The 26,832-nt window shown below is 46.7% G+C and overlaps 1 protein-coding gene across 9 annotated transcripts in view; it reads left to right on the plus strand.

Moving 5' to 3' along the window:
• The window catches only part of itpr1b (inositol 1,4,5-trisphosphate receptor, type 1b), a 127,986-nt gene that overhangs the window by 41,579 nt on the left and 59,575 nt on the right, over nucleotides 1–26,832 (plus strand). For 4 of the 9 annotated variants that reach the window (XM_042088140.1, XM_042088138.1, XM_042088139.1 and 1 more), the window contains 24 exons: nucleotides 355–549; nucleotides 1,123–1,374; nucleotides 1,495–1,636; nucleotides 1,741–1,909; nucleotides 3,526–3,722; nucleotides 4,240–4,375; nucleotides 4,475–4,529; nucleotides 4,621–4,786; nucleotides 5,220–5,393; nucleotides 5,617–5,688; nucleotides 5,924–6,061; nucleotides 7,158–7,283; nucleotides 7,518–7,718; nucleotides 7,857–8,108; nucleotides 8,493–8,618; nucleotides 9,200–9,328; nucleotides 11,551–11,671; nucleotides 12,050–12,234; nucleotides 15,133–15,281; nucleotides 16,390–16,501; nucleotides 17,837–17,872; nucleotides 24,981–25,055; nucleotides 25,162–25,197; nucleotides 26,447–26,494. In XM_042088140.1, the coding sequence (XP_041944074.1) occupies nucleotides 355–549; nucleotides 1,123–1,374; nucleotides 1,495–1,636; nucleotides 1,741–1,909; nucleotides 3,526–3,722; nucleotides 4,240–4,375; nucleotides 4,475–4,529; nucleotides 4,621–4,786; nucleotides 5,220–5,393; nucleotides 5,617–5,688; nucleotides 5,924–6,061; nucleotides 7,158–7,283; nucleotides 7,518–7,718; nucleotides 7,857–8,108; nucleotides 8,493–8,618; nucleotides 9,200–9,328; nucleotides 11,551–11,671; nucleotides 12,050–12,234; nucleotides 15,133–15,281; nucleotides 16,390–16,501; nucleotides 17,837–17,872; nucleotides 24,981–25,055; nucleotides 25,162–25,197; nucleotides 26,447–26,494 (3,292 nt within the window). The remainder of the gene's footprint in view (nucleotides 1–354; nucleotides 550–1,122; nucleotides 1,375–1,494; nucleotides 1,637–1,740; nucleotides 1,910–3,525; nucleotides 3,723–4,239; nucleotides 4,376–4,474; nucleotides 4,530–4,620; nucleotides 4,787–5,219; nucleotides 5,394–5,616; nucleotides 5,689–5,923; nucleotides 6,062–7,157; nucleotides 7,284–7,517; nucleotides 7,719–7,856; nucleotides 8,109–8,492; nucleotides 8,619–9,199; nucleotides 9,329–11,550; nucleotides 11,672–12,049; nucleotides 12,235–15,132; nucleotides 15,282–16,389; nucleotides 16,502–17,836; nucleotides 17,873–24,980; nucleotides 25,056–25,161; nucleotides 25,198–26,446; nucleotides 26,495–26,832) is intronic. The other 5 variants (XM_042088142.1, XM_042088143.1, XM_042088144.1 and 2 more) reach the window with 2 other exon arrangements.

The following is a 26,832-nucleotide window of genomic DNA, read 5'->3' on the forward strand; positions in this document are numbered from 1 at the left end:
GGCCATGGTGGTTTCATTAAAAATAATTTTAGATCGCGTGTTATTGGTAATTGGTTGCTGGGTACATTTCAATGAATAATCCTCAAAATATCCCTTGGCCTGGGGGCTTCAGTGGCTCAGAAGGTTCAGGAGATGGCCGGTTCAAGCCCCACTTCTCTTGACCCTGTCAAAGTGTCCTTCAGCAAGACACAGAGCCACAAAGTGCTCCCAATGTGCAGTTTGGCGCCTTGAATTGTGTGTGTGTATGTGTGTGTGTGTGAATGTGAGGGATGAAATTGTAAAGCGTTTTGAGTGCTTGGAGAAGTAGAAAAGTGCTATATAAATGCAGTCCATTTACCATTTGCTATTTGTCAGGTTGGTCTTGTCACGTTTCGAAGTCGAGTCGGTGACTATCGGGGAGGCCCCCGTTGAGACCGAGGAGGATGAGGAGGAGGTGTGGCTCTTCTGGAAGGACAGCTGCAAGGAGATCCGCAGCAAGAGCATCCGCGAGCTGGCCCAGGATGCCAAAGAAGGCCAGAAGGAGGACCAAGAGGTCATCAGCTACTACAGGTACACACACACACACACACACACACACACACACACACACACACACACACACACACACACACACACACACACTTTCTCACACACACTCACAAGCGCACAAAATATTCTCAAAGGGACTGCGCTGCAGTCATTGACACATAGACCCTTCAATTTTTGCTCTGAATTAATAGCTGTGAAATAAACCAGATAATAATAAGAGATTGATCAGGTATTATAGAAACTAACTGTAATATGTGCTGATGTATGAAGGTTCAGTTCCAGTCTGTTGACGTATATGAATGAATGTTCATATCAAAACTAACCACCGCACACTGCATTCAGTGCCTTTCTATTCAGAGTCAGCAACACACTTCACTAGCATGTTTCTTCACGCTCGTTCTACAAAGCTAAGCATAATTATAAGCATTCACAGGTGCAGTAAATATCTCTAAGGCCAGATGACCTGGGTTACATGATTGATCATCATTCAGAACATCAACACTTATTTCCCAGAACCTACTAGTCCCTGGTTGTTGGCTTTACGTGGGGATTTCTGTTGATTGATTATAGTAACGTTGGTCTTGGCACGTTCAGGTACCAGCTGAACTTGTTTGCGAGGATGTGCCTGGACCGGCAGTACTTGGCCATCAACAAGATCTCGGGCCAGCTGGACGTGGACCTGATCCTGCGCTGCATGTCGGACGAGGACCTGCCCTACGACCTGCGCGCCTCCTTCTGCCGCCTCATGCTGCACATGCACGTGGACCGCGACCCCCAGGAGCAGGTCACGCCCGTCAAGTACGCGCGCCTCTGGTCCGAGATCCCCTCCCAGATCGCCATCGACGAGTAAGTAGGCGTCTCGTGAGCGAGCGTGTTTTGTATATGCATTTCATCCCCTTCCCGATAATCTTCACACTCCATTTGCGCTGTGATTGTGATTGTGCTCTAATTCATGTGCTGTCGTAGCTATGACAGTGACGGCACCACGCGAGATGAGATTAAGGAGCGGTTCGCCCTCACCATGGAGTTTGTCGAGAACTACCTACGCGATGTGGTTTGTCAGAACGTGCCCTTCTCCGACAAAGAGAAAAACAAGCTCACGTTTGAGGTGGTGCCTGTTGATTTTACGTCATGCTTTTAAAATAGTGGAAAGTCCCTCAGGCGCCTCATCCTTAACAACCGTTTGTTTTGTTTGGTTTGGTTTTATTTTAGGTTGTTAATCTTGCCAGGAATCTCATCTACTTTGGCTTCTACAACTTCAGTGACCTATTGCGCTTGACCAAAATCCTCCTGGCCATCCTTGACTGTGTCAATGTCAGTACAATATACCCCATCAACAAGCTTGAGAAAGGAGATGAGAACAAAGGCGAAAACCAGAGCGGTAATACTCCAATTTCTTCTCTTTTCTTATTATGTTTTTGTTTATTTAAAGGAACACTCCAACATTTTGGACTCTCCCTCACTGTCTCCCCCAGAGCTGGATAAGATGATGCATACCCTTCTGGTCTGTGCGTGCAGCAACTCAGTCTGATGCACACGCTGTTAGCATAGCTTAGCATAGTTTATTAAAGTAGGCAGTTCCAATTAGCCCATAGCACCCAAAAGTAACAAAAGAACTCTTAACATTTTCTCATTTACATGTTGTGACTTGAACAGTTACAACATATAGGCGATTGTCTAAGCACACACAAACCCTGAATTATGTTCTCATTCAGGAAAAGCACAGCTACTTGAGTGATTTGCATGCGGCACCTGAAAAGCTGCAGTAGCAGTGCTTTGTCTAAATGAGAATGTAGTTCCAAGCATGTTGAAAATCGCTGTGTTGCATTTCATACTGCAATTTGTATACATTGTAATTATACTAGTCACAACATGCCTTACAAGAAATCAACTTTTGGTCAATCAGTTTTCACTTATAAAGCAGCTGGTGAGTGGAATACAATCCCACAAAACATAAGAGAGTCCAGTTCTTATAGTTCATTCAAATTAAAATTAAAGAAATGGCTGATAGACAACCAAGTCTGTCAGCATTAGTTTATGAGATTAGAAGAGTATGGTTGTTGGAGTGTGTGTGTGTGTGTGTGTGTGTGTGTGTGTGTGTGTGTGTGTGTGTGTGTGTGGGCGCGTTTGTATCTCTGGTGTGATTTTTATATATATTGTAATTGTTTTATTTTTGTTTTGTTTGCTTTTTTGCTGTAATGTATTATTTTAATTAATAGGTCATTTTGCCATGCTCCTTCTGACTACCAATGGAAACTAGCCTTTTGGCTATAATTGGGTGCATTTACATTTTCTTTGTAAAATGTCAATTAGTGAACACTGTCCCTCTATAACAAATAAAGTTAATAATAATAATAATGTAAATAGAACAATATTTTAGTTATTTTGTCACTTTTGGGAGATTGGCTAGTTGGAACTGCCCACCTCAATGAACTATGCTAAGCTATGCTAACAGTGGGTGCTTCAGACTAAGTTACTGCACGCACAGAGACGAGAAGGGTAAGTATCATCTTATCCAGCTCTGGGGGGAGATGGTGAATAAACTAATTTCCAGCAATGCAAGGCAAAACACACAACAGCAATGCTTTGAAAAGGTAATGCTCAGAAATAACTAGGGTATAAAAAAGGATATATAGGATTTGTAAAACTATGAAAAGAAACAGTAATAAATAAATAAAACACTACAAACAATGAATAAAACAATATAAATGTATAGAATGGAATATACACACGAAAGGAAAGATGTTGACCGCAACATGCAACGACTGATGAAGAACACAAATGTGTGACTCAGTCTGTGTACAGTGGTTAAAGCCCAACACAATATGAGACACACGTGACGCATACACACGTTCTCATTGTCCACACTGTCCACTTATGTCTCAGTAAGTCTCTCGGACACACACGTTCTCATTGTCCACACTGTCCACTTATGTCTCAGTAAGTCTCTCGGACACACACTCAGTTGAATGTGAGAGTGGTCGTCTCTCTCCACAGGCAGTAACGTCATGCGCTCCATCCACGGGGTGGGGGAGCTGATGACTCAGGTGGTGTTGAGGGGAGGGGGCTTCCTGCCCGCCACCCAGAGCCTGCCCATCCCCACCAACGGAGACGTGGTCAAGGCCCAAGTGGAGCCCGAGAAGGAGGACATTCTGGTGATGGACACCAAACTCAAGATCATAGAGATCCTGCAGGTAGCCCACCTCAAGAGGATTGTCTAGAACAGGGGTTTTCAACTGATTGTGAACCAGGGACCATCATTCTGACTAATTACTTAACCCCAGGACCATCACTGAATAAAAATACTGATTCCCACATTGCAACTACACTACTGAATCCATGGTCAGGGACCACCAGCAATGTCCTCACGGACTACAAGTGGGCCGCGGACTACTGGTTGAAAACCCCTGGTCTAGAACTTTCCAGAACTTTGAGTCCCTCTCTCAGTTATCCCCCTAAAAGTGTTGTGATTAACCACAACAGGGGATAGAAAGAAGCCATGTTCCACCAGTTATTGATCTTTTGAATCTAGTGATCTATAGATTGATTTGAATACTTTTCCTTATCTACTGAGCTGTTTGAGCATTTTGTTTAGATTTAAATAACCAGGATACTGATGAGTAACTGAAGAGCCAGTTGTTATTTTAATGGTAAGAAGGCTACTGCATTGATTGAGGGAATCACTCCCTATGCTGTGTTTGCTCTCGGCAGTTCATCTTGAATGTGCGGCTAGATTACCGCATCTCTTGCCTGCTCTGCATCTTCAAGCGTGAGTTTGATGAAACAAACACCCAGACGGACTTGGCAGCTGCAGTGGCCAATCCAGACGGATCCAACAACATGCCAGGTTTGGCCATTGCTCTCAGACTTCCATTTCAAACCAGGTGCTACATTCTTTTTTCCCCCCTGAACGTTAAAAAGATTGTTTGCCTCTTTTTTTGGTCAGCAGCACTCGATTTTGAGAAGATCGAAGAGCAAGCAGAGGGTATATTTGGTGGAAGGTAAAGCCTAATTTATAGTTTTGTCTTGTTTATAAAGGTGCAGGTGCTTTCTTCTGCTAGCTGTGTGTGACCTGCTGCTCTCTCCTCTCAGTGAGGAGAACACACCACTGGACCTGGATGACCACGGTGGTCGGACATTCCTGCGGGTTCTCCTCCACCTAACCATGCATGACTACCCTCCTCTGGTGTCGGGGGCGCTTCACCTGCTCTTCAGGCACTTCAGCCAGAGACAGGAGGTGCTCATGGCCTTCAAACAGGTAATACCACACACACAAACACACACACACACACACACACGCACACACACACACACACACACACACACAGATACATAGATACAGTACACAGATACAGAGAGGGGGGGGGGTGGTCATGGCCTTCAAAGAGGTGGGGAAGGAACCTCTGCAGAGCCTTTTGTTTTTTGAGCAGTATCTGGCCTGAAACTCGCATGAATAACAGCACAAATGTTTTAAGCACCTTCCAGAATGAGAATAGAAATAGGTTTGTTTTTCATTAAAAAGGCACTGGACGCACTGAGCACTGAAGCAGGGGAGCGCAGTGACGTATCTAAATTCCTGTGTGATGACGTTTGTTTTGGGTCCTGTTTTCCTCTCCGTCAGGTCCAGCCGCTTGTCACCAGAAACTAGAGACGATGAATTGCTCTGATGGTCTCCTTGTGTAATGCTGTAGGTCCAGCTGCTGGTCACCAGTCAGGATGTGGAGAACTACAAGCAGATCAAGAGCGATCTGGACCAGTTGCGCTCCATCGTGGAGAAGTCTGAGCTGTGGGTCTACAAGAGGCAGGGCGATGAGAACAATGATGGAGGAGATGGACCTGCAGCCGAGTCCGACCACAAGAAGAAGGTTAGACTCGTGTGTCTGTTTTGTGCGTTTTCACACGTGTATTTTTATCTGTCTGTGTTTCTGTGTATACTTCTGAGGATGTGGATGTTGATGTATGTAAATCTGCAAGTGTTTATGTGTGTATACTTTTGCGTGCACGTATGTGTTATGTATGTATGTGAGGGAGAGAGAGAAACGCTTGACCCGGAGCTTGTTTTCTCTCTCTCTCTCCCTCTCTGTGCAGGGGGAGTCGGGCGGCTCAGACAAGAAGAAGACGGAGAGCACAAGCAGCTATAATTACCGCGTAGTTAAGGAGGTAATGTGTGCTTGCACCACCCTAATGGCCAGGAACATGGCCATTGAGACGCGCTTCTCTTCTGAAGCAGGGCCGGACAGAGAGTTCTGTTCACTTTCCTTCTCACTTGCTCTGGAATGAGAAAGAAAGAGGAGAGACCTGGTTGTGTGTATGTGTGCGTGCGTGCGTGTGTGTGTGTTGTTTATTTATTTGTGTGTGTGTGTGTGTGTGTGTGTGTGTGTGTGTGTGTGTGTAGATCCTGATACGGCTCAGTAAGCTCTGTGTCCAGGAAGGATCGTCAGGGAAGAAGAGTAAGAAGCAGCAGCAGAGGCTCCTGAGGAACATGGGGGCGCACAGTGTGGTGCTGGAGCTGCTGCAGATCCCCTACGAGAAGGTGTGTGTGTGTGTGTGTGTGTGAAGGTCCAAATAATAAGAAGGTCCAAATCTGCCACCTTTGCTTTTTATGTAGCAACTGAAAGGATGCAGTGCCTTGACAATTGATTGTTAGTTGACAATTGATGTTATCCCTTTTATCTTTTTGGCTGTGATGTTGGTTGAGGCTGTGTTGGTTGGTTGTACTTTATGCTTGGAATTTGGAATTTTGCATATTTGTGCAATGCAAACACTACATAGTAATGAGCAACGATCATAGTGCAGACAGGCTACTAATTATGACTGCCACGAAGCGACGGTCATATAGGTTTAGTCAGTTTTTTTTTTCTTCCGTATTTTTTATTTATTTTTTTATTCAGTAATTTTGTGTCAACGATTCTTGGAACACTGAAAGCCGAGGTGCACCAAACTAGGTGGGCCCCACAAGGATGATACGGAATCATTGTTTTGATTGATCCCCGCCAGACTGGACACCCCGAAAGGAGGGTAGGGCGGACACAGTTTTCTGTGAATATCTGGAGAAACGTAGGAGGACCATATTTTTTTTTAAGTGTAGGATCATTATGACACCCTCTGAATGCATGCCAAGTTTCGTGGAATTCCGTTCATAGGGGGCCATATCAGCTACACACACACACACACATACATACACACGAATATGCACACACACACACACAGCACACATGTACACACACAGGCACGCATACACTCACATGCACACACACAGGCACGCACACACACACACACTCACAAACATGCACACAAACACACACAGGCACACACACATGCACACACAGACATAAATACACCCATACGCACACACACATAAACAAACACACACACACCGAAGCACACATATAGACAAAAACAAACACACACTATAATAATGCACACACTCATTTACATACACAAAAGTAGAGGATGGAGAAGGAGAAGGAGACAAATTGACAAGCGTGAATTATTTTTGCGGAGAGAATGTGCAGGACTGGGCGGCGGTCATATTTCATACCGCTCTTATCTTAGTGATTACCCTGCAGTCGAAATGTGATGATTAAGCCTGTGCTGATATGTAGTGCGTGTGGTGATGGTCCCACTAGGGCGAAGATGTCCGCATGCAGGAGATTATGAAGCTGGCTCATGAGTTCCTGCAGAACTTCTGTGCAGGGAACCAACAGAACCAGACCCTGCTCCACAAGCACCTCAACCTGTTCCTCAACCCAGGGGTAATTCTGTGTACCACCCCCCCCCCCCCCCCCCCCACACACACACACACACACCCCCACACACACTTTGCCTCTCTCTCTCTCTTTCACTCAAACTTTCTCTCTCTCTCTCTCATTAGGGTTAACATGGACTCAAATGTCCATTCTTTATCGTTTACTATCTTTATTGAATTTAGTTTGTTGGTGGTCTGGTAGCGTTTGGTTGGTCATGTCGACATCTCCTCCCTCTGCTAGATCCTGGAGGCGGTGACCATGCGGCACATCTTCATGAACAACTTCCAGCTGTGCAGCGAGATCAACGAGCGGGTCGTGCAGCACTTTGTCCACTGCATCGAGACCCGCGGCCGGCACGTCCAGTACCTCAAGTTCCTGCAGACCATTGTCAAGGCCGAGAACAAGTTCATCAAGAAGTGCCAGGACATCGTCATGGCCGAGGTCAGATAGATGAGCCAAACGGGGTATTTCACTGAAATTACTTACAAGAGTGTCTGAAATGAGTGTGCTTATTTAATCGTTTATTTTATGTGTTTGTGTCTGCGTGTGTGTGTGTTGCGTGCTGGTCTGCGCTGTCAGCTGGTCAACGCGGGCGAGGACGTGCTGGTGTTCTACAACGACCGGGCGTCCTTCCAGACGCTGGTGCAGATGATGCGCTCGGAGCGCGACCGCATGGACGAGAACAGCCAGCTCATGTACCACATCCACCTGGTGGAGCTGCTGGCCGTCTGCACCGAGGGCAAGAATGTCTACACCGAGATCAAGTGCAACTCCCTGCTGCCGCTAGACGACATTGTGCGTGTGGTCACTCACGAGGACTGCATCCCCGAGGCAAGCCCGCCGTCGCCACAATGTTTTAATAGTTTCAAGTCCTCTCTGGGGTTTTTGTTTTTGTCACAGCAATGGTCTTTTACCTGTTTTTGGCCCTTATCATCAGGCAAAGTAAAAGATTAAACCAAGTATACCAGGTGAAGTAGCTAGTATTACAACTGTCATATTAAACTTTCATATTAGACCTACAGTATATGGCCAGTTCCCCCCCCCATATGGATTGGCTGATGCAAATCAGCACTTACACCACATATGTGATGAAAAGTGCAAAAATACCCTTCACTACACCTTGCTCTCTAAAACCACACCGTATCCTCACACAAACGTAGAAATGAGGAAGTCGTTGACCACAAATGACGTTGGTTTCTCGTGATCTGCTCACAGGTGAAAATAGCCTACATCAACTTCCTGAACCACTGCTACGTGGACACGGAGGTGGAGATGAAGGAGATCTACACCAGCAACCACATGTGGAAGCTCTTTGAGAACTTCCTGGTGGACATCTGCAGGGTAGACAGAACTACAATGCTTTCAGATCACTTGTCACAGATTGCATTAGGCGTTGTTGTGTAGATGTGGTTTTTTGATTACTGAAGTGCTTCATAATTCTCTAATGTCCTCCACGTCAACTCTCATATGACCCTATCAGTTCTATTTGGGTCGCTCCATTCTGACCTTGCAAATAATCTTGTGGCCAAAAGTCAAACCATAGTGATTCACACAATTTCATTTGTTTCTGTCTTTATAAAATCCTGTTCATTTATTTTATATATTGAGATACAACTACTGCTACTACAGCCATGGCACAAAAGACTCCTTACACAAGCAGCATATTATTGTCCTGTCTTGCTGGCAGGGTCAATGTTATTTTTATTTGGCCATTAGGGAACATGCAATAGTTTAGGAGGTTTTGAACGGTTAAATAAAATAACATTTTGTTTTAGATCCATGAGAAGTTTGTTAGTCAGTTTGTTAGCGTTCTTGTGAATCAAACAGGAAGCGAAATTTGTGTGATGTGGATGTTATCACTACTCAGGAAGCTGTTTCACTACACTTAGGGGATGTGTGTGCGTGTGCATGTGTGCTCTTAGGTGTGTAACAACACAAGTGACAGGAAGCACGCTGACACCGTGCTGGAGCGCTATGTGACCGAGACGGTCATGAGCATCGTCACCACCTTCTTCAGCTCGCCCTTCTCTGACCAGAGCACCAGCCTGCAGGTAAAGTTCAACTAAAACCTGCATGTAGGAACACACACACACACACAATGAGAGGGACTTGACCACTGTTACATGGAACAGATACAGAAAGGCATACCGCCTATGTATGCAAATATGTAGAAACTACATGGAAATGGGGAAAAAGCCTGAAAAAATTCAAACACAAACACACACACAGACAGAGGGGCACTGGTTGTGTGTAGAGTAGCCTGTCTGGTTGTAGCAGCAGCCCTGGCTGACCTTGTGATCTCTGACACATCTTCCCCGTCCGTAGGTGGCCCATCTTATGTATGTAAGTAACGGGAAGGACGCTTCCCCATTAATCCTCCAGGGTGTGTCTGACTCTTCACAAGGACTTCCTCTCTGTCTCCCCATATACTCCTCACTCCTTCCAAGCACTCGTTGTTGTGACACCGTGTTCCTAGTAGCACTCTCACCTCCTCATGTCTGGGCCTAGCTTTAGCTATATTCAGGCATGGTTGCTGCGGCAACAGCAGGGCATGGGGTTTGAGCACAATCCTGTGTCCCCGCCTGTATGCGGTTGTCTCAGTCGGTCATCCGTTGCACTTTTTGGAAGACTAGTCCACTTCTCCTCTCCCTGGGCCCCTTGAGTAATACCCCCCCCCCCCACCACACACACACACACACACACACACACACACACACACACACACACACCACCCTCCCTATGCCAGGACTTGCCGGACTTGCCAGAAGCTGCCTCAGAAGGCAGTGCTGATGGCGGCTGAGATTACCCACTTACGATTAATGTATCGTCAGCACAATTTCAACACACACACACACACACACACACACACACACACACACACACACACACACACACACACACACACACACACACACACACACACACACACACACACACTGCTGTAATGCAGAAGCGATAAGCTGTAGCAACAACATGCTTTGGTGGTGACCCTACCCTTCCTGTGTCTGATCCCGTGTGTTCCTGGTAGCTACGTCCTGACTCTAAATGAAGAGCCCCATTTCCCAGAAGCTCCTTCATTCCTTTTCCTTCGGCCCTCTCATTCATTTCTCTCTCTTGTTCCCTGTTTCCCCCCCTCTATCTCTCTCTCTCTCTCTCTCTTTTTCTCTCTCTGTTTTGAGACAGGCCTCCATTTTGGGCAAAATAACCGAGGTATTTGTTTGTTTGTGGATCCAGCCCAGAGTGTTATCACGGTTTGTGGTGGTAGCAGTATGGTGGTGCGACGTGCTAGTTTAGCGAGCCTGTGTGGGACAGCTGGTCATAGGACGACTGGCCTGTCAGAATGCATTTGGGTTGTCTCACAATCTTACTCCCACAGGTGCACTAAACTTAGCTAAATAGCTAATCGAATATGCGTCCAGGAAGGAAACTTTTAAATGTCCCCCCGCCCCCTCCCTGCTGGTTTTTGTGTCTGTGGTGGTGTGTAGAGTCACTAAGGTCTCCACTGGGTCCATAACAATAGGGGCTTTGTATGGGAAATCACCCTAGGGATTTAAAGCGTTGTCACTCAGGATCAGGACATGGCGTAAAAGTGTTGACTGCTGAATGAGTGTGATAGATGAACACGTACGCTTCCTCATACTCTTGGCAGTGTCATAGGAACCTGAGTGGATTTACACAAATCACATTCTGTTCCACAAACATGTTTTCCAGTTTTGTTTCTCCTTAATAGATACGATACGAGGTAAGTACCCAACAGTTCACAGAAAAAAGCCACACCCCATATACAAAGCAAATCTTCAGAATGATAAGCATGTGTTAGCTTGACTTATGACTAGCGTGTTAGCTTGTGAGTTCTAAAACCCCTGTAACCGTCTGCAGTTGGATGTTTTAGCTTGTTTTCTCACGTCTCCTTGTGATTGTTGAATGTGCATCCCACTGTGTCTGTCATTCCCCCGGTTTCTTCTCTGGATGTACCTGCCCGACCAGAGTGCTCAAAATGTACAATTAAACCACCTTTTTGGGAGCAAAAAAGACAAAAGTGTGCTGTGTGGATATTTGCCTCCTCCTTAGTAATTCAAAAGTAAGACCACTGCAAATTTGCAAATATATGACCGTCAACTCATTTGAATGTCACTCAGCAACCGTAGGATGACATCAGAAAAAAAAAAAAGTGCAGTGGTCTCTTTTTCCAGAGCTGTATACAGATGTGCTTGCCCTCTTACTTTCCCTGTTCCTTCCGTCTCATCCTCTGTGTTCTCTCGCTCGTCCTCAGACCCGGCAGCCTGTATTTGTTCAGCTCCTGCAAGGTGTCTTCAGGGTGTACCACTGCAACTGGCTGATGCCCACCCAGAAGGCCTCAGTGGAAGGTTGCATCAAGGTCCTGTCAGACGTAGGTGAGGCATCCCACTGCACAACAGGACACCTTTATTCCATCTGGTGCACAACCAAAGCACTCTTACAGTGAGACACATATCCACATAATTTTCCACACACAAACTGAGATTTTTTTTATGCATTTTGGCCTTTGGTACACATCAAAACAGGTATTTTTTAAAATCCGGCCAAAGTGGAGATTTTTGAAAACTCCGTTTCAGTGGGTTTTTTGACAGGGATTTTTTGGATTGTGACGTGTGGACAGAATTATTTTAAAACACGGAGGAAGAAACATATCAGTTTTTCAAAATCCCTGGCTACGTGTAGACATGGCCTAAGCCAAGTTTTTATTTAAGCTTTGTGTTTGAGTTGGTTTGCGTCACCGTTTTCATTCGCAGCTAAGAGCAGAGCCATCGCCATCCCTGTGGATCTGGATAGTCAGGTGAACAACCTGTTTGTGAAATCCAATAATGTGGTGCAGAAGACGATCCTGAACTGGAGGCTCTCAACGCGCAACGCCACCAGGCGCGACTCCACACAGACCACGTCACGAGACTACAGGAACATCATAGAGAGGTTACAGGTACATCAGTGCATCGCTCTCAGAACATTTCAGTTATGTCTAGGAAATGTTTTTCATCCTAACTGCACGCAATGCAGGTAACTGTCAGCCACAAAGTCCGTTTGATTACTTTGTTTTTAATTAGAATGTTTTAACGGCAAGTGATGCGACACAGCGCTATTTGGCAACATGACATTTGTCTTCTAACATTCTAACTCAATCCAGGACCAGTGGCAAAAGGATAAAAAAAAATCGACCCAGGGTAAAAAACAAATCCTGGACATCCCCTTTAAGAAGTACTCTTCTGTTCTGTTTTGTGGTCACTGACTTTGTGGTCCTTTGTATAACCCCTTTGACCATCAGTCTGGGACCAGCTTCTCGCTATGTCCCTGTTTTAACAGTAATTCATCTAAAAAAACTAGGCTCTATGAGGGCTTCAGAGCAACCTCCTATGTAAGCCAGGCAGAGGTGAGAGAGGTGGACTGGGTCTCTGACTCACGGTGCGAACGTGAGGAGTGGAGGCTGAAGATAGACGCCTGGCCTCCATCAGTCAGACCTCCCTCTGCATCGTCATGCACCATTGAAACAGCATTTCCCCGAAACAGACGCAAGACCTCAGAGTTCTGGAGAAAATAGGGCAGAAAAAAAATGCGTGTGTGTGTGTGTGTGTGCGCATGCACATGCATATATATATATGTGTGTGTGTGTGTGTGTGTGTGTGTGTGTTTTTATATATATATATATATATATATATATATATATATATATATATATATATATATATATATGTATATACTGTATACACACACACACAAAAACACGCACGCACACACACACAAAAACCCACACACACACACACGCATTTTTGTGTTTGGTTTGGTTTTTGTGTGTGTGTGCGTGCGTGCGTGCGTGCGTGCATGTGTTTGTGTGTGTTGTGTGTGTGTGTGCATGCGTGTGCACGTGTGGAAGGTCTGCGGGGTTGGGGAGAAGTGGTATGTGGGTCATGTGTCACTCATGAGTCGGCTGTGCTGGTGGCCGTAGAGGTGGGAGGAGAGGGAGGTGTGTGTGTGTGTGTTTTCTTTCTTCTGAGTAATCTGTGTGTTTGAAAGTGTGCACTGAGTGGGTGGGGGTTTGGGGGGGAGTAAAGGGAGTGTTTTGTGGTTAACCACAAGTCCCCCCCCCCCCCCCCCCCCCCTCACGCCTGTTTCTGCTCTAGCATGTAGTCACTGGGTGGAGTCGAAGTTGGCGTTGGAGTCAGGGTTATGAAGTTCAGGGCAGGCTTCCCCGAGCTTTACAGCAGAGTTCTCCAGAAGAGCAGAGTTCGGGAAGGCGGCTCGCCTCACCCCACAAGTCCCTGAGTGCACTCCACTAGCTCCAGTCGGGCCAGCTCAGAGGCAGCCAGACAAAGGATTACACACACACACGCACACACACACTCATTCACTCACTCACTCACTCACTCACACACTCACTCCCACTCAGTCCATGTTGAGCTCAAGCTTTTGTTACTAGAGAGCACTGCTTGTTTTGTTGTGTGTAGAACTACTGTTTTTAAAAGTTCAAGTTAAACTGGAGTTATTAAAGAGTTAGGGGCAAATTACTGCCATCAGAGATATATTAAGTATATATATACTTTTTGATCCCGTGAGGAAAATTTGTACTGTATGTGCCCAGATAATAAAGATACTTCTCTGTGGATCTGATGAAATCCAAAACCTTGTTTGTGGCATGTCAGTGCTTCGTGCATACGCACTCTGCATGTAATGTATGTGCACAGATGGCACAGGCTTTGCAGCACTGACTGCATGTGCTCTACAGCCTGTAAGACCATAAGTCTAATTAATTTCCCATGTTGACACAACCGCAGTGGGTTGTTGGAAGTAAGGTCTTACTACAGAAGTTATCAGTGGTTTCTGGAGTCCTTCACATGCGAGTGCAGTGTGTGTCATGTGTTTGTAGTGTGTGTGTGTGTGTGTGTGTGTGTGTTTGTAGTGTGTGTGTGAGTGTGAGTGAGGACTGACCTCGTTGGCGGGATTAGAGAAATCCAATAGAGAGGCGAGGCCTGAGTGGTGAGGTCATGCCGATGGCCCTGCGTGGGCCTGGATGAGAACACACTGTACCCTTCTTCACACGTGCAGGCCACTTCCCGAGCCGCTACTGCCGTGTGTGTGAGCCCCGACGCCCAGCCACGGAGTGCTGAGTCGTGGCCGGTGGGACACGGTGTCCCGGCGATGAGTCAGACAAGCCGGGCCTCCGCCGCGTTGACTGATTGAGATGGGACTTTGTTTACTTTGCTGGGCATAGCTTAGCATAGCATATTCAGACCTAATGTACAGCTCTGGAAACAATTAAGAGGCCACTGCACATCTTTGCAGTGGTCTATTAATTTTGAATATGACCGGCAACTCATTCTAATGTCACTCAGCAACCGTAAGAAAAGTGCAGTGGTCTCTTATTTTTTTCCGGAGCTGTACATGGCACAGGCGTGAGCAGACCTTGTGTGTGTGCGTGGGCCAGTATATGTATGGATATGGGATTTGTTTACAGGGCTGCATATTTATATGGGATTTGTTTACAGGGCTGCATATTTGTAGGGCTTTATACAGTATGTATGGATATGGGATTTGTTTACAGGGCTGCATATTTGTAGGGCTTTTCCAGATTGTTTCCAGAACCAACTTATCAATACAACCAATAGAATTTGATATAGATGATTTGATAGAGATCCTATTTGATTTGATAGAGATGCATACATTTGTAGCAAACACAGCAACCATGCAACCATCTCACAAAAACAGTCTGTTATAAGTTGTGTCTGCAAATCATGCTTTAATCCCAGGCAAAGTGGGTTCATCATATCTGACCAATTCTGACACCCCCCCCCCCCCCCCCCCCCCCCCCCCCCCACCCCCACCACAGGACATTGTGTCCGCCCTGGAGGACCGGCTGCGGCCGCTGGTGCAGGCCGAGCTTTCCGTGCTGGTGGACGTGCTTCACCGGCCCGAGCTGCTTTTCCCTGAAAACACGGAGGCACGCAAGAAGTGTGAGAGCGGAGGCTTCATCTCCAAGTAAGACTCCCTCCGAACGTTACAGCTAGGTCACAAACACATAGACCAGTGTATATAAACTCCCTCCGAACGGCTCCACGATCTCCCCACACCCACTATTCTATATGGAACACACTCTGGAAAAGGATACACAATCCCATTTGAGAGTAACGTTACAGCTACTGTAGGTCACAAACACATAGACCAGTGTATATAGACTCCCTCTGACCGGCTCCACAATCTCCCCACACCCACTATTCTATATGGAACACACTCTGGAAAAGGATACACAATCCCATTTGAGAGTAACGTTACAGCTACTGTAGGTCACAAACACATAGACCAGTGTATATAAACTGACTTGTACTTAAAAACGTCTGCACTCTCATCCTCTGGTAATAGTATTGTAGTATTAAATGCTACCTACTGTAAGCAATGTCTCCTCTGCATTGTTTCTTGAATGTTGTTCCCTTATTTTTGTAAGTTGCTGTGGATAAAAGCATCTGCTAAAAGAAAAGTAAATGTATACAGTGGGTGTATCACAGTGTGAACACAGGGTGAGGTGCTAGTGTCTATGAGGATTATCTGACACTCTGTTGCTTGCCCTGCCCAACCCCCCCCCCCCAGAAGCTTTTGTGAGCCTGGAGCAGCAGTCTTGACTGGGGCTCCTAGCCTCAACAGGTGCAGGTACACGGATTACGTGCTCCACCATGCTCTGTAACATGTGACTGACGCTCCCACTCACACTAAGTGACTAAGGGCCCGTTCACGTTCCATTTAACTCACCTGCCCTCTCTCGTGTGACTGTGACTCACTCACGCTTGTGTGTGTCCTTGTCTTGGAAAGCAGGTGAATTGATGTCTGTCCAGGTGACTGCCGAGGAAAGATGACTAAGCCCCATTGTTGTTTGTGTCTGTGGCCTACCTCTCTCTCTCTCTCTCTCTCTCTCTCTCTCTCTCTCTCTCTCTCTCTCTCTCTCTTTCTTTCTTTCTTTCTTTCTTTCTTTCTTTCTTTCTTTCTTTCTTTTTTTCTCTTTCTTTCTCTCTCTCTCTCTCTCTCTCTCTCTCTCTCTCTCTCTCTCTCTCTCTCTCTCTCTCTCTCTCTCCATCTCTCTCTCTTCTCTCTGCAGGTTGATTAAACACACCAAGCAGCTGCTGGAGGAGAATGAGGAGCGTCTGTGCATCAAAGTGCTGCAGACGCTCCGGGAGATGATGACCAAAGACCGCGGCTACGGAGAGAAGGTAACGCCTCAGTACTCAGTTCTATCTCTCTCTCTCTCTCTCTCTCTCTCTCTCTCTCTCTCTCTCTCTCTCTCTCTCTCTCTCTCTCTCTCTCTCTCTCTCTCTGTCTTTCCTTCAGTCCCTCTTTTTGTCCATTTCTCCCTTTCTCTCTGTCCAGCCAGTGTCTGCTTTGACGGACTCTCAGGGTTGCCCATCGTAGGCAGGTGTGTTTTGATGATTATTCAGCGTTAGGGCACCACAGAGCTCAGAGAGAGGAAGTGTACGAGAGAGGCGTTATGGACTCTTTCTCTCTCTCTCTCTCTCTCTCTCTTCTCCCACATCCTCCAGATGGTCGTCCACAAAGTCTCAGTCCACTCATATCAGCTGCTCTTTTTCACAGCCCGGTGGTGCCGGCATGGGCGCTCGCTCCTCACCACGGTTCTTTGAAAAATAAAAACAAAAACAGTTTTATGACTTTATTAGTGCCATTAAAAATGCCGTCCACAACTGCCGATGTCTTTATTACGTAACGCATGCATGTTGTTATGTTGTACCACACATACGAGACATGATGCGCGGTGCGCGCACACACACACACACACACACGTTCTTATTCTTGTTTTTGTACTGTACTTTACTGTACTGACCTGTGCCCTGCTGATAACCAACACAAATACTGTCAATCACTCTACTACACAGATACGCCCAGGAGATATCAGTCACCTGCCGCTAGAGCACACACAGTTCCACCCCTTCTCGGTTCAACTGCCTCACACTTACCCCAACTTCAGGAGTTCAATAAGAACTTTAATGCAGCTTTGAGAGCTCACTGTTCCGACTTGCTTACATGCCCACACCACCAGTCTATAGAAAGTTATCAGCAACTATGGGATGGAGCAAACCATCAAGCACTTAACAATCATTAGTCCTGAAAATGAGTCCACATTATTTGGTTCTCATTGGCTTTGTGTAAAGTTCCCAGCACTAATATGCTAATGTGCAAATCACTAGCTAATGTTAATGTTAACCCCCCACCCTCAAGCCAGCACTAATATGCTAATATGCAAGTCACTAGCTAATGGTAATGTTGACCCCCACCCTCAAGCCTGCTTTGTTATGTGTCCACTGTACACTGACCCTTGCTTCAGGGCCTACTATTAACTCTGCAGATACTAACAGACTAATGCTACCGAATGGGCATTTTGGAATATTTATGAGTTGGGATGTTGTTTTTTTTTTTTTTTTTTTTTTTTTTTTTTTTTTTCTCACCTCAACCCCACCCTGTGAATCCTCTTTAACCTTTAACCCCCATCCCCTCCCCCCGTACTAACTCTGCTTCTACTCTTTCTCTTCCAGTTGATTACCTTTGATGATGAGATGGAAGTGGCTGAGGTTGACTTTTCTTTCTTCCATCCGTTTTGTTGCTTTGGCTTGCGACTATCACCCAGGCGCCCCTGTAGATCTGCTTGTGTTGCTATTGCTGTTGTTGTTTTAGTTGTTGTTGTTTTCCAAACTAGCGGATTTGTCAATTTCCTGCTCTAGTTTGTAGTCGTAGTTGGTGGTGTTGACATTGTTGCTGCAACTTTTTAGTTGAGTTATATTGTGACTTGTGTCTGCCCCCCCCCCCAACTGCAAACTCACTACACACAGTCACACCTCTAGTGATTACTCCTGCTAGCTGCTGTGTGGCATGTGCTTATACCAGTGTGGCAACCTTAACCCCCCTCCCAACACACACACACACACACCACCATCATGCTACGTTCCAGGTCTGGATGCGACATGCTTGTGCTGCCAGGCTCTGCACATGTGATCACGTTTCTCCACTGCAGTGTATATAAAATGGCCAGTTGCCAGTTGCTTCATTCCTGCCCACACTCATAATGATGAATCTGACAATCCACTGCCATTGTGCCACCCACAGGTCTAGCACTTAAAGCAGAATACAGATAGTGCCTGTGATTTTATTTGATTATATTTGTATATTATTATTAGGGCCCGAGCACCGAAGGGCGCAAGGCCCTATTGTTTCTGTAAGGATTATTATTGTTATAGACCCTTTCAACAATAAAAACAAAAACAATGCTTGAACGTTCTATCTGGTTCCCAATCTACTTCCTCTGCATTAAGATAACATATGGAATGTTAAAACGTAAGCCTTGTGGGGCCAACTATTATGCTGATAATGGAACTCTCTTGAAAGGGTCTATAGTCGGGAATATCCTGTCGCACTTTGCCTTTTTTGAGGTGGTTCCCATTGGCGAAAACTCATGATATTTGGCACACTCAACAGGTGCCCGAAAGCTGCCAGGGACCAAGGCTTGGCCCATTGGTACTTGGCCAAGTACCATCACAGAGGCTAGCTAGTGTTTCTTACTGCAGCTTCTTCTACTGTGTAACGTAGTTAGCGTTAGCCTTTTCACAACAGTGACACCTCTGTTCAGGAGAATATTGCAACTAGTGTCGCGACCACCGCGCGCGAGTATAAATGGTTACGGCGCTCCTGTGACGTCACATTGTCGTGCTACCGGTCGGGTGTGGCGAGTATGTTGGACGCTTAAGACGAATATAAGGGGAAGGGGTCATGCCCCCACCAAAGTGGGTAGACTGAAAGGAGTCTTTAGGATAACTAATTGTTGCACTGCATATCACAAAATGTGTGTCATCAATTGATTACTTCAAAGCACATCATTGTACCCCACATACTTGTGGTGTAGCGCCACCTAGCGAATATCATCGCTGTACATCGTCACACCCAACAGGAAGTGATTTCAACGCATAAAAATTGCAAAAACAAATAGCACACACATCAGATATCTGCATTTGGCAAACGCACCACATGTGAGTGCATTGTTGCATTATGAAACGTCATGGGTCGTGGACCACAGGTGCTCGGGCCCGCCATCGCCGCTTGCGGCTATATATATTTTTTACTCTTTTTCGATGCTGGCCTCCAGCCAGGCCATCATCTACTCTACTCTACAGAGTTATTTTCGATGGTGTCGGACTGTTAGGATGTGTGTTAACATCATGAAGGTGGGGTCAAGAGGTCTGCAAAAGAGCATAGTGGGTGTAGTCGCATTTACAAGTCACTGACCACAGGGTCAAGATGTATTGATGAGGTGTTGAAATATTGAAGTTAAGCAATGAACATCATTGTTTCTTTTTCCTGTCCTTTTTTGGTGATTGATTTGAGATCCCATTGCCACCTAATTTACCCTTGGTTTAAACTTGTTATTTTCTCTTAAACGGTTTCTTTGTGTATTTAAATTAGTTATTTTAAAATCTTTAAATTAAAATTAAATCGAATTAGGAACAAACAAAAAAAAAGGTTGGAGAGTTTTGTAAACAAACATCCATCATCTCTTTATGAAGATGGTATTGCACGGCCGCAAAAACCAGTAAAGCAAATAGTGTACATATCTTCAGCTCCAGGAAGTCATTCCCCTGGAGTCCAGCTGGCCTGGGACAGTCCTGCATGGGTTTGGCTGCCTGACGATGGGGCCTCAGTTTGGGTTTGGGGGGCGGGCTGGGGCCGGGGGGGTGGGGGGGGGGGGGGGGGTTGTGTGATCTCTGCCTGGATGTGTAAGCAGCCCACACAGGCTCTGAGCCCCTATTTGGAAAGCAGGTGTGCGTATTAATAGAACACTCATTCCTGCACATCTTCGAGGAAAGAAACATGATCCATTCCCCCTGTGCGTGTGTGTGCATGTGTGTGCTTGTGTGCGTGTGTGTCCGTGCGTGCGTGTGTGTGTTAGTGTGTGTGTGTTTGCGTGTGTGCGTGTGTGTGCATACTGTATGTGTGTGTGTGCGTGTTTGTGGACGCATATGTGCGTGTGTGTGTTTTTCACACATGCCTCTGCGCGTGGCGTGGGCGTCCGGGTCTGTCTGTGTCGACTTTTTTTTGTTAGACGAGGAGGATGTGGTTTCATGTGTGCTCGGCTCGGCACTTCTCAGTGGCGGCAGATGCATTGTGAGCCCCATGGGGTCGGATCAAGGCCACAGGGTTTGAGCCATCTCCCCTTATCAAAGGTTGCACATCGGTCCACTCTACTTCACTTCCTCCAGCAAAGTCAAATAAAGTTTACATTTGCATGTGATGGAAGCTCAAAGCATAGTTCTTTCTGCTTGACCAGTGCAAAATTCTTTTTTAATTTGTGTTTTTAATTATTATTCTATGATGAGGATGATAACTTACTACTATTGTAATTGTGATTGTAATTTATTTCAGCAGATACAATGCACAAAAACATTAACCTTGTACAAAACATGGAAAAATGCATTGTGCCAGGTTGTAGCAAATATTACTCATTTCTGCCCGTAGTCCTGGGCAATTACTACTAAATAATAATAATAATATTTATATATTTATATTGAATCAGAAACTACAGTTTGTTTACAGCAAGCTCATTGGCTGTCGTGTGCTCAATGTCTTGTCTCCACACTGTTCCATCAGTGACAGTTGCGGCTGTGTGTGTTTCTGCCAGGAGCTCTCTGTCTCATATCTGTTTGCCTCCCTCCCTGCCACACACACACACACACACACACACACACACACACACACACACACACACACACACACACACACACACACACACACACACACACACACACACACACACACACACACACACACTCTCCATCTGTGTATCTCTCCTTCTCTGTTTGTACTGACCTAACCTCCCTCTTGGCATGTGAGATCCCAGGGAAAGTTCATTCACATCCCCATACAGAACCCCCTTCCATACACACACACACACACGCTCAAAACACAGCCTAGCCAATCACAATTACTGACTTGACTGACATGCTATCTTCTCAGAGCCTACTCATGCAACGCCTAAAGAATGTGTAAGACATGTCGTGCACAATATACATCCACTCTTCAGCCAGTCTCCCCTGGCCCCCAACCCTTTGGTGTGCCCTGGAGAACACCCCACCAGGACACAGTGTCCCCAGCACACACACACACACTCACACCAGATCCAGTCCCTGTCCATGCACCCCCCCCCCTTTCTCACACACACACACACACCAGATCCAGTCCCTGTCCAAGCATCCCTCTCTCACACACACACACACACACACTTACACCCTCAAGCCTGAAAGCAGAGCCCACACTTCCCCCTTTGCTGAGCGTGCGGCCGTTACATAAGAGTGGAGCAGAGCAGAAGCAAAGCTCCAGGAAAGGCCGATCGTGTGTGTGTGTGTGGACAGGACAGGACAGCTAGAGCCACTCTACATATCGTTGACCACCCCTCCGCTCTGACGCTCGCACTCTGTTTATGTGCACAGGCTTGTGTGTATGGATGTAGGCGAGTTGTTTACAATTGATGAGCTTTGTTGACTTCTGTGCCTATGTTGTTGTTTTTTTGTGTATGAGTGTTTTGTATTGTGTCGCATCATCTCTGTGTGTGTGTGTGTGTGTGTGTGTGTGTGTGTGGTATAGGGATAATGCCCTCTTGTGTGATGTAATAGGCCCCGCTGGTTGAGATAACGTGGCATTAGGTCTGAGGCGCGATGTCCAGCTTATGTAAGGGAGAGGCTGTAACAGGAGCAGTGTGGGGGATCTGCTGCCTGCATCTGCCTGCACAGCCTCATGGCTGCTCCCCTCGCTCACGCTGTTGTTTTCAACAGCCACCAATGAAAAGCTCTGGGCTATCCCTGACAACAGGACTCCCCTGCTTCTCTCTCTCTCTCTCTCTCTCTCTTTCTTTCTTTCTTTCTTTCTTTCTTTCTCTCTCTCTCTCTCTCCCTCTCTCCCCCCCTCTCCTCTCTGGCTGCTCACCTGTTTTTTCACTCTTCCCTCTCCCTCTGCCTCTCTCCGTTTTTCCACCTTCCCTGTTTCTCTCCTCCGCTGTATTCGTCAGTCTGAGCTGTCTGTCCTCGGCTGTCCTCAGCCGCATGGAGATTCCAGCCAGTTAGCCAGTCAGCCCTCACTGCCCCCTTCTCCTCACTTGCAGTACCGCTAGCCTCCAGCAGGGGATGCTGTGTGATTTCCCCAGGCCCTCGTGCAGCAATGTCCCAGTTTTCCTCCTGATCTCTCCCCCCCCCCCCCCCCCCCCCCCGCCTCCCTGCGTGCAGCACGATTCTTGGGCTCCCGCCAGCTCTCAGGCAGCGGTTACATAAGGCACGCCGTTCTTCTTTTTCCTTTTTTTACCTCCCCCCCCCCTCTCTCTTCTCTTCTCTTCTCTTCTCTTCTCTTTTTTTTTCCCTTTTCCCTGGAATTCAGACTCCACTGATGTGTGACCTTCAGCAGTAATTGCCAATAAAAGTGTGGCAGAGCTGTTTACAGAAAGATACTGGCAGCACCTTGTGCCGAAGCAATCGGAGGGGCGTGGGTGCACCCGTGGGACTGTACTCGGGTTCAAGGCGGTTGTGTGTGGGGTGGTTGGGTGGGGAGGGGGGGGTGATGGGTGTAGGGGTGGGGATTTGGTCCTCCTCATCCTACCACAGCTCAACGGAGAGTGGCACCTGTTAACCGTTTCAGCTTTGCCAGCAGCCTCCCTTCTGGGGCTGGAGTCTGATGCAACCGTGCCAGACTCGAGGAAAAGAGGCCATGAAGCTTCCCACATGATCTCTCTCTTGCTCTCTCTCTCTCTCTCCCTCCACCTCTCTCACTCCCTCCCTCCCTCTCTCTTTCTCTGTTGCTCCGACTCGGTCTGTCTATCGCGCCTCCCTCCCGCCCTCTGCTCATCCCTGAGGGGCTTCTAGCGTGGGATGGCGTCAACACCAGGAAGGGAGACGGCATGCAGTGATCTTCCCAATGTCCTCACTAGTAAGGGGGAAGACTTTTGTTGAGGAAATTCATACTACACTGCTCCTACTAGCAGATGTCTGCAAATGACCTTAACCTTGATGTAATAGATCTTGGAATAGATGCATAGCGAGATTGATTGATATGTATCCACACATCCCACACACACATACACATACACACACACACACACGTACACACACACATACAGTATACACACACGCATGTGTGTGTGTGTATGTGTGTGTTTTTATTATTAAGGAAATTGTATTCCCTCCTTGCCGGAAAGCATTGCGATGGGACATATGACTGTGCATCTGAGACACCCATGACAGTAACATACAAATGCATGAACAAGAGTACTGTTATATCTCTGGCTTCAAGTGATGCATGGAATCAGTATCAGCTGATACTCCTTATTCAAAGTGAAACCTTTTGCGATGAGGTCTTTATCACAGATTCCGCCTCTGACAAACACCACATTTTTTTTACCAAGGACGCAGGACGCCCCTGAAGGTGCCTTTGAAATGACTGTGAATCGGAAACTGACATAGGCTTGCACAGTTCTGATGAAGCCAGGCATGAGGAAGTGAAGACAAAAGTGTCTAATTTTGATTGATTTGTTGTGCTAATTTTAAATGCAGGATGTGTGTGTGTTTGTGTGTGTGTGTGTGTGCTGTGCGGTGGAAGATTTTCAGTGTGCACTTTTATTAGGAAGGCTGAAATGGGGAGATTCCTGCCTGGTATCACAATTACTCAGACACAACATGTCGTGCGTCACAGTAATTGGGTTAATTTTAACCCATGGGTTGGGTGCGCACTCCTCCACCAAGCAGCATGGCTGTAGCGCGCTACCGCTGCTTCTGCAAAAGAATAGCAGCGTGCCTCTGATTGTGAGCTTCTGCTGACGCTTCTGCAAGGCCATGTGTGATGGTTATGTGATTATTATCTGATCGGAGTTTCAAAGTGTTTTTATGGTAATTATTCACCACCCCACAGCACACTCTGTGTTGTGTCGAAATCAGTGTCACATTTATTTTTATTTTTTTCCTTTCTTTACTCAACAAACTTTTTGGCGACACCTGTGTTTATACACCTGCATGGATTCGAGTCTGCTTCTGTGTTTTCCACTGTCTTTATTCAGTCATGAATATGCCTCACTAGCAGTCTAGTCTAGTGTAAGGGCTTGGGATTGTGGTTGTGTGAGGACGTTTCACATTCACCTTCACATCAGACGCGTTCCTCCTGTCGATCTCGCAAGATCTACATCTACACCTCACCTACAGTGTACGGCCACTTCCCTTCCACTGTGGTCGATTGTGTGATCTTTGCGTGGGGGGGGGGGGGGGGGCTTTCCACCACCTCATCATCACTTCCAGGGGACTAGTCTTGACCGCCGCTGGCTTCCTTGCAGCATACAAGGTCGGCCCTCTCCCGTCCTTGGTCTGTTGACTGTGTACATATGCATGTTTTGTGGCGCTGTGTAGCTCGTCTTGCTGATTGTTGTTTTTGGGAGGGATGCAATGCAATGCAACCCTCTAGCAGTGCCTGGAAGTAGCGCTCAGGCCAACACCGCCTTGCACTCCCTCATGGCAAATAAGGCAATGTTTGTCGATCTCGCAAACACATGCTCTCTCTTTCTTTTTCTCTCTCTCTTTCTTTCTTTCTTTCTTTCTTTCTTTCTTTCTTTCTTTCTTCGTGGGCTATGGCCTGTGGAGTCACGCGCTTGTATTGTGTGTTTAGGCGCACGACAGGTTTCTCAATCAGCCCTCACTAGGCAAGTTCTCAGGAAAGGTGCAAGGTCTTCGTCCTGAGCAGGTTAGGCTCCTGGTGACTTTATTTTGTGGTGGTGTGTGTTTTGGGGGCGGGGGGACTATGAGTCGCGCCGCTGACTAACCCTCGATCCTTTTTTATCTCCAATCAGCTGGTCCCTCCACCTGAGCCCGAAGTCCCTGCAGAGGTGTGTTCAACACCCATATTTGTGGGGGGTGACCGTCCCCCCACCCCCCCTCCTGCCTGGCAAATATGGGTGGTTGCAGACAGTAGAAATCATTTGTTTCCTTGTTCATGCCGTAGTAGACGCTTTACCATAGTGGATGGCTGTAGGTCATTGCATACCATCTTCCCGTGATCATTCAAAGGGGGGGGGAAATAGTCCAACTTTCACTGTACCTTTTTCTCTCTCTTTTATTTCTCTCTCTCTCTCTCTCTCTCTCTCTTTCAACCCCCCTCATCCCTGCTTTCCCTCCGTGGCTCTGTAATTAAATTGTCAGCTGACCTCGTTTCAGTGGCCCTTCTTCCTTCCTGCCCATACTCATGCCCACATTCATCCAAAGTTTTGCACACAGATGCCGTATTCTGACCTTTATCTCTGTGTGTGTGTGTGTGTGTGTGAGTGTTCCTGGTGTGTTTTGGGATTGTGCAGGGAGTTTAGGGAAGGGGAGGGCGGAGTGACTGAGTGCATTGGAAAGCGGGCTGGGTGTTTTTCCATGACAGATGGGAGCATGGGCTTATACTGTGTCAGTAGTACAGCGCCTCTATTATGTAATGTAGATGAAGCATTTTTCTTTTCTTTTTTCCTTCTGCCCTGAGTTTCCCCCTCTGCCAGGCCCCGTTGTGCGCTTATGTAATTAACATGGTTCCATTCGAGCTGCACAAGCTGGAAAAAAAAAACTGTGTTAGAGAGATATTCTCTCTCTCTCTCTCTCTCTCTCTCTCTCTCTCTCTCTCTCTCTCTCTCTTTTTAAATTCACATTCTTGAATTCTCATGGTGAAAATAAACACGTTTACCAGGCCTGACATTAGTTTTGGTCTTTGTGTTGTTTCATTCATTCTTGCTGTTGTTGGTGTGTAACCTGTGGCCAGTTGTGTGAGAACCGGTGTCTTTTACCTAGCCTTGCACGATTATGTCCTGAGCACCCCCCCTCCCTCCACCCCCACACGGCACGTCCCTCACTAAACTGCATGATGTAATCTGCCCTAGTTCTCTGCATGTCAGGAAAGTGACTAATCTGCACAGTATTAACCCCTTTTTCCCTTATTGTTTTCCAACATTTTGTTTCTTTTCATTTATTTTTTTTTCTATTATTTTTCTGTTATTTTTTTGTTGCATTTTTGTTCCTTTTCAATTAATTTGAATTGTTTGTTTATTATTTCATTATTTCCTTTTTTTTTTATTTCCGCTTTCTGCTTACTCACCTCACTCACAGGAGCTTGACCCAAACCAGCCGCAGAAGCAACTGGAAGATCAGAAGAGGGTAGGTCAACCCTGCTCCAACGAGCGTCCGTCCACAGAGACGTCCACCCCTGCCCCCACCCTCACCCCCCACCCGACCCCCTTCACGCTCTCTCTCTCCTGGCAGTCCCTGCAGCATGAGGCACCAGCTCCTACTAACTGGCCTGCTGCACACGCCTGATAAATACTAAATACTATACCCGGCCTGAGTCACGGGCCGCTGGCAAAGGCCCTGTACGCCGTGCCAAAGGGGGCAAGGCCTGCTTGGACATTTCGGTGTGCCCAAACGTGGATAGTTGATTAGAAGAGAGGGAGGAGGGGAATGAATGGAGAGACATGATGGTGTGAAAGAGTGGGAAG

The sequence above is a fragment of the Alosa sapidissima genome, chromosome 4 (assembly GCF_018492685.1).
Source record: "Alosa sapidissima isolate fAloSap1 chromosome 4, fAloSap1.pri, whole genome shotgun sequence".
In the NCBI taxonomy this organism is placed as follows: Eukaryota; Metazoa; Chordata; class Actinopteri; order Clupeiformes; family Clupeidae; genus Alosa; species Alosa sapidissima.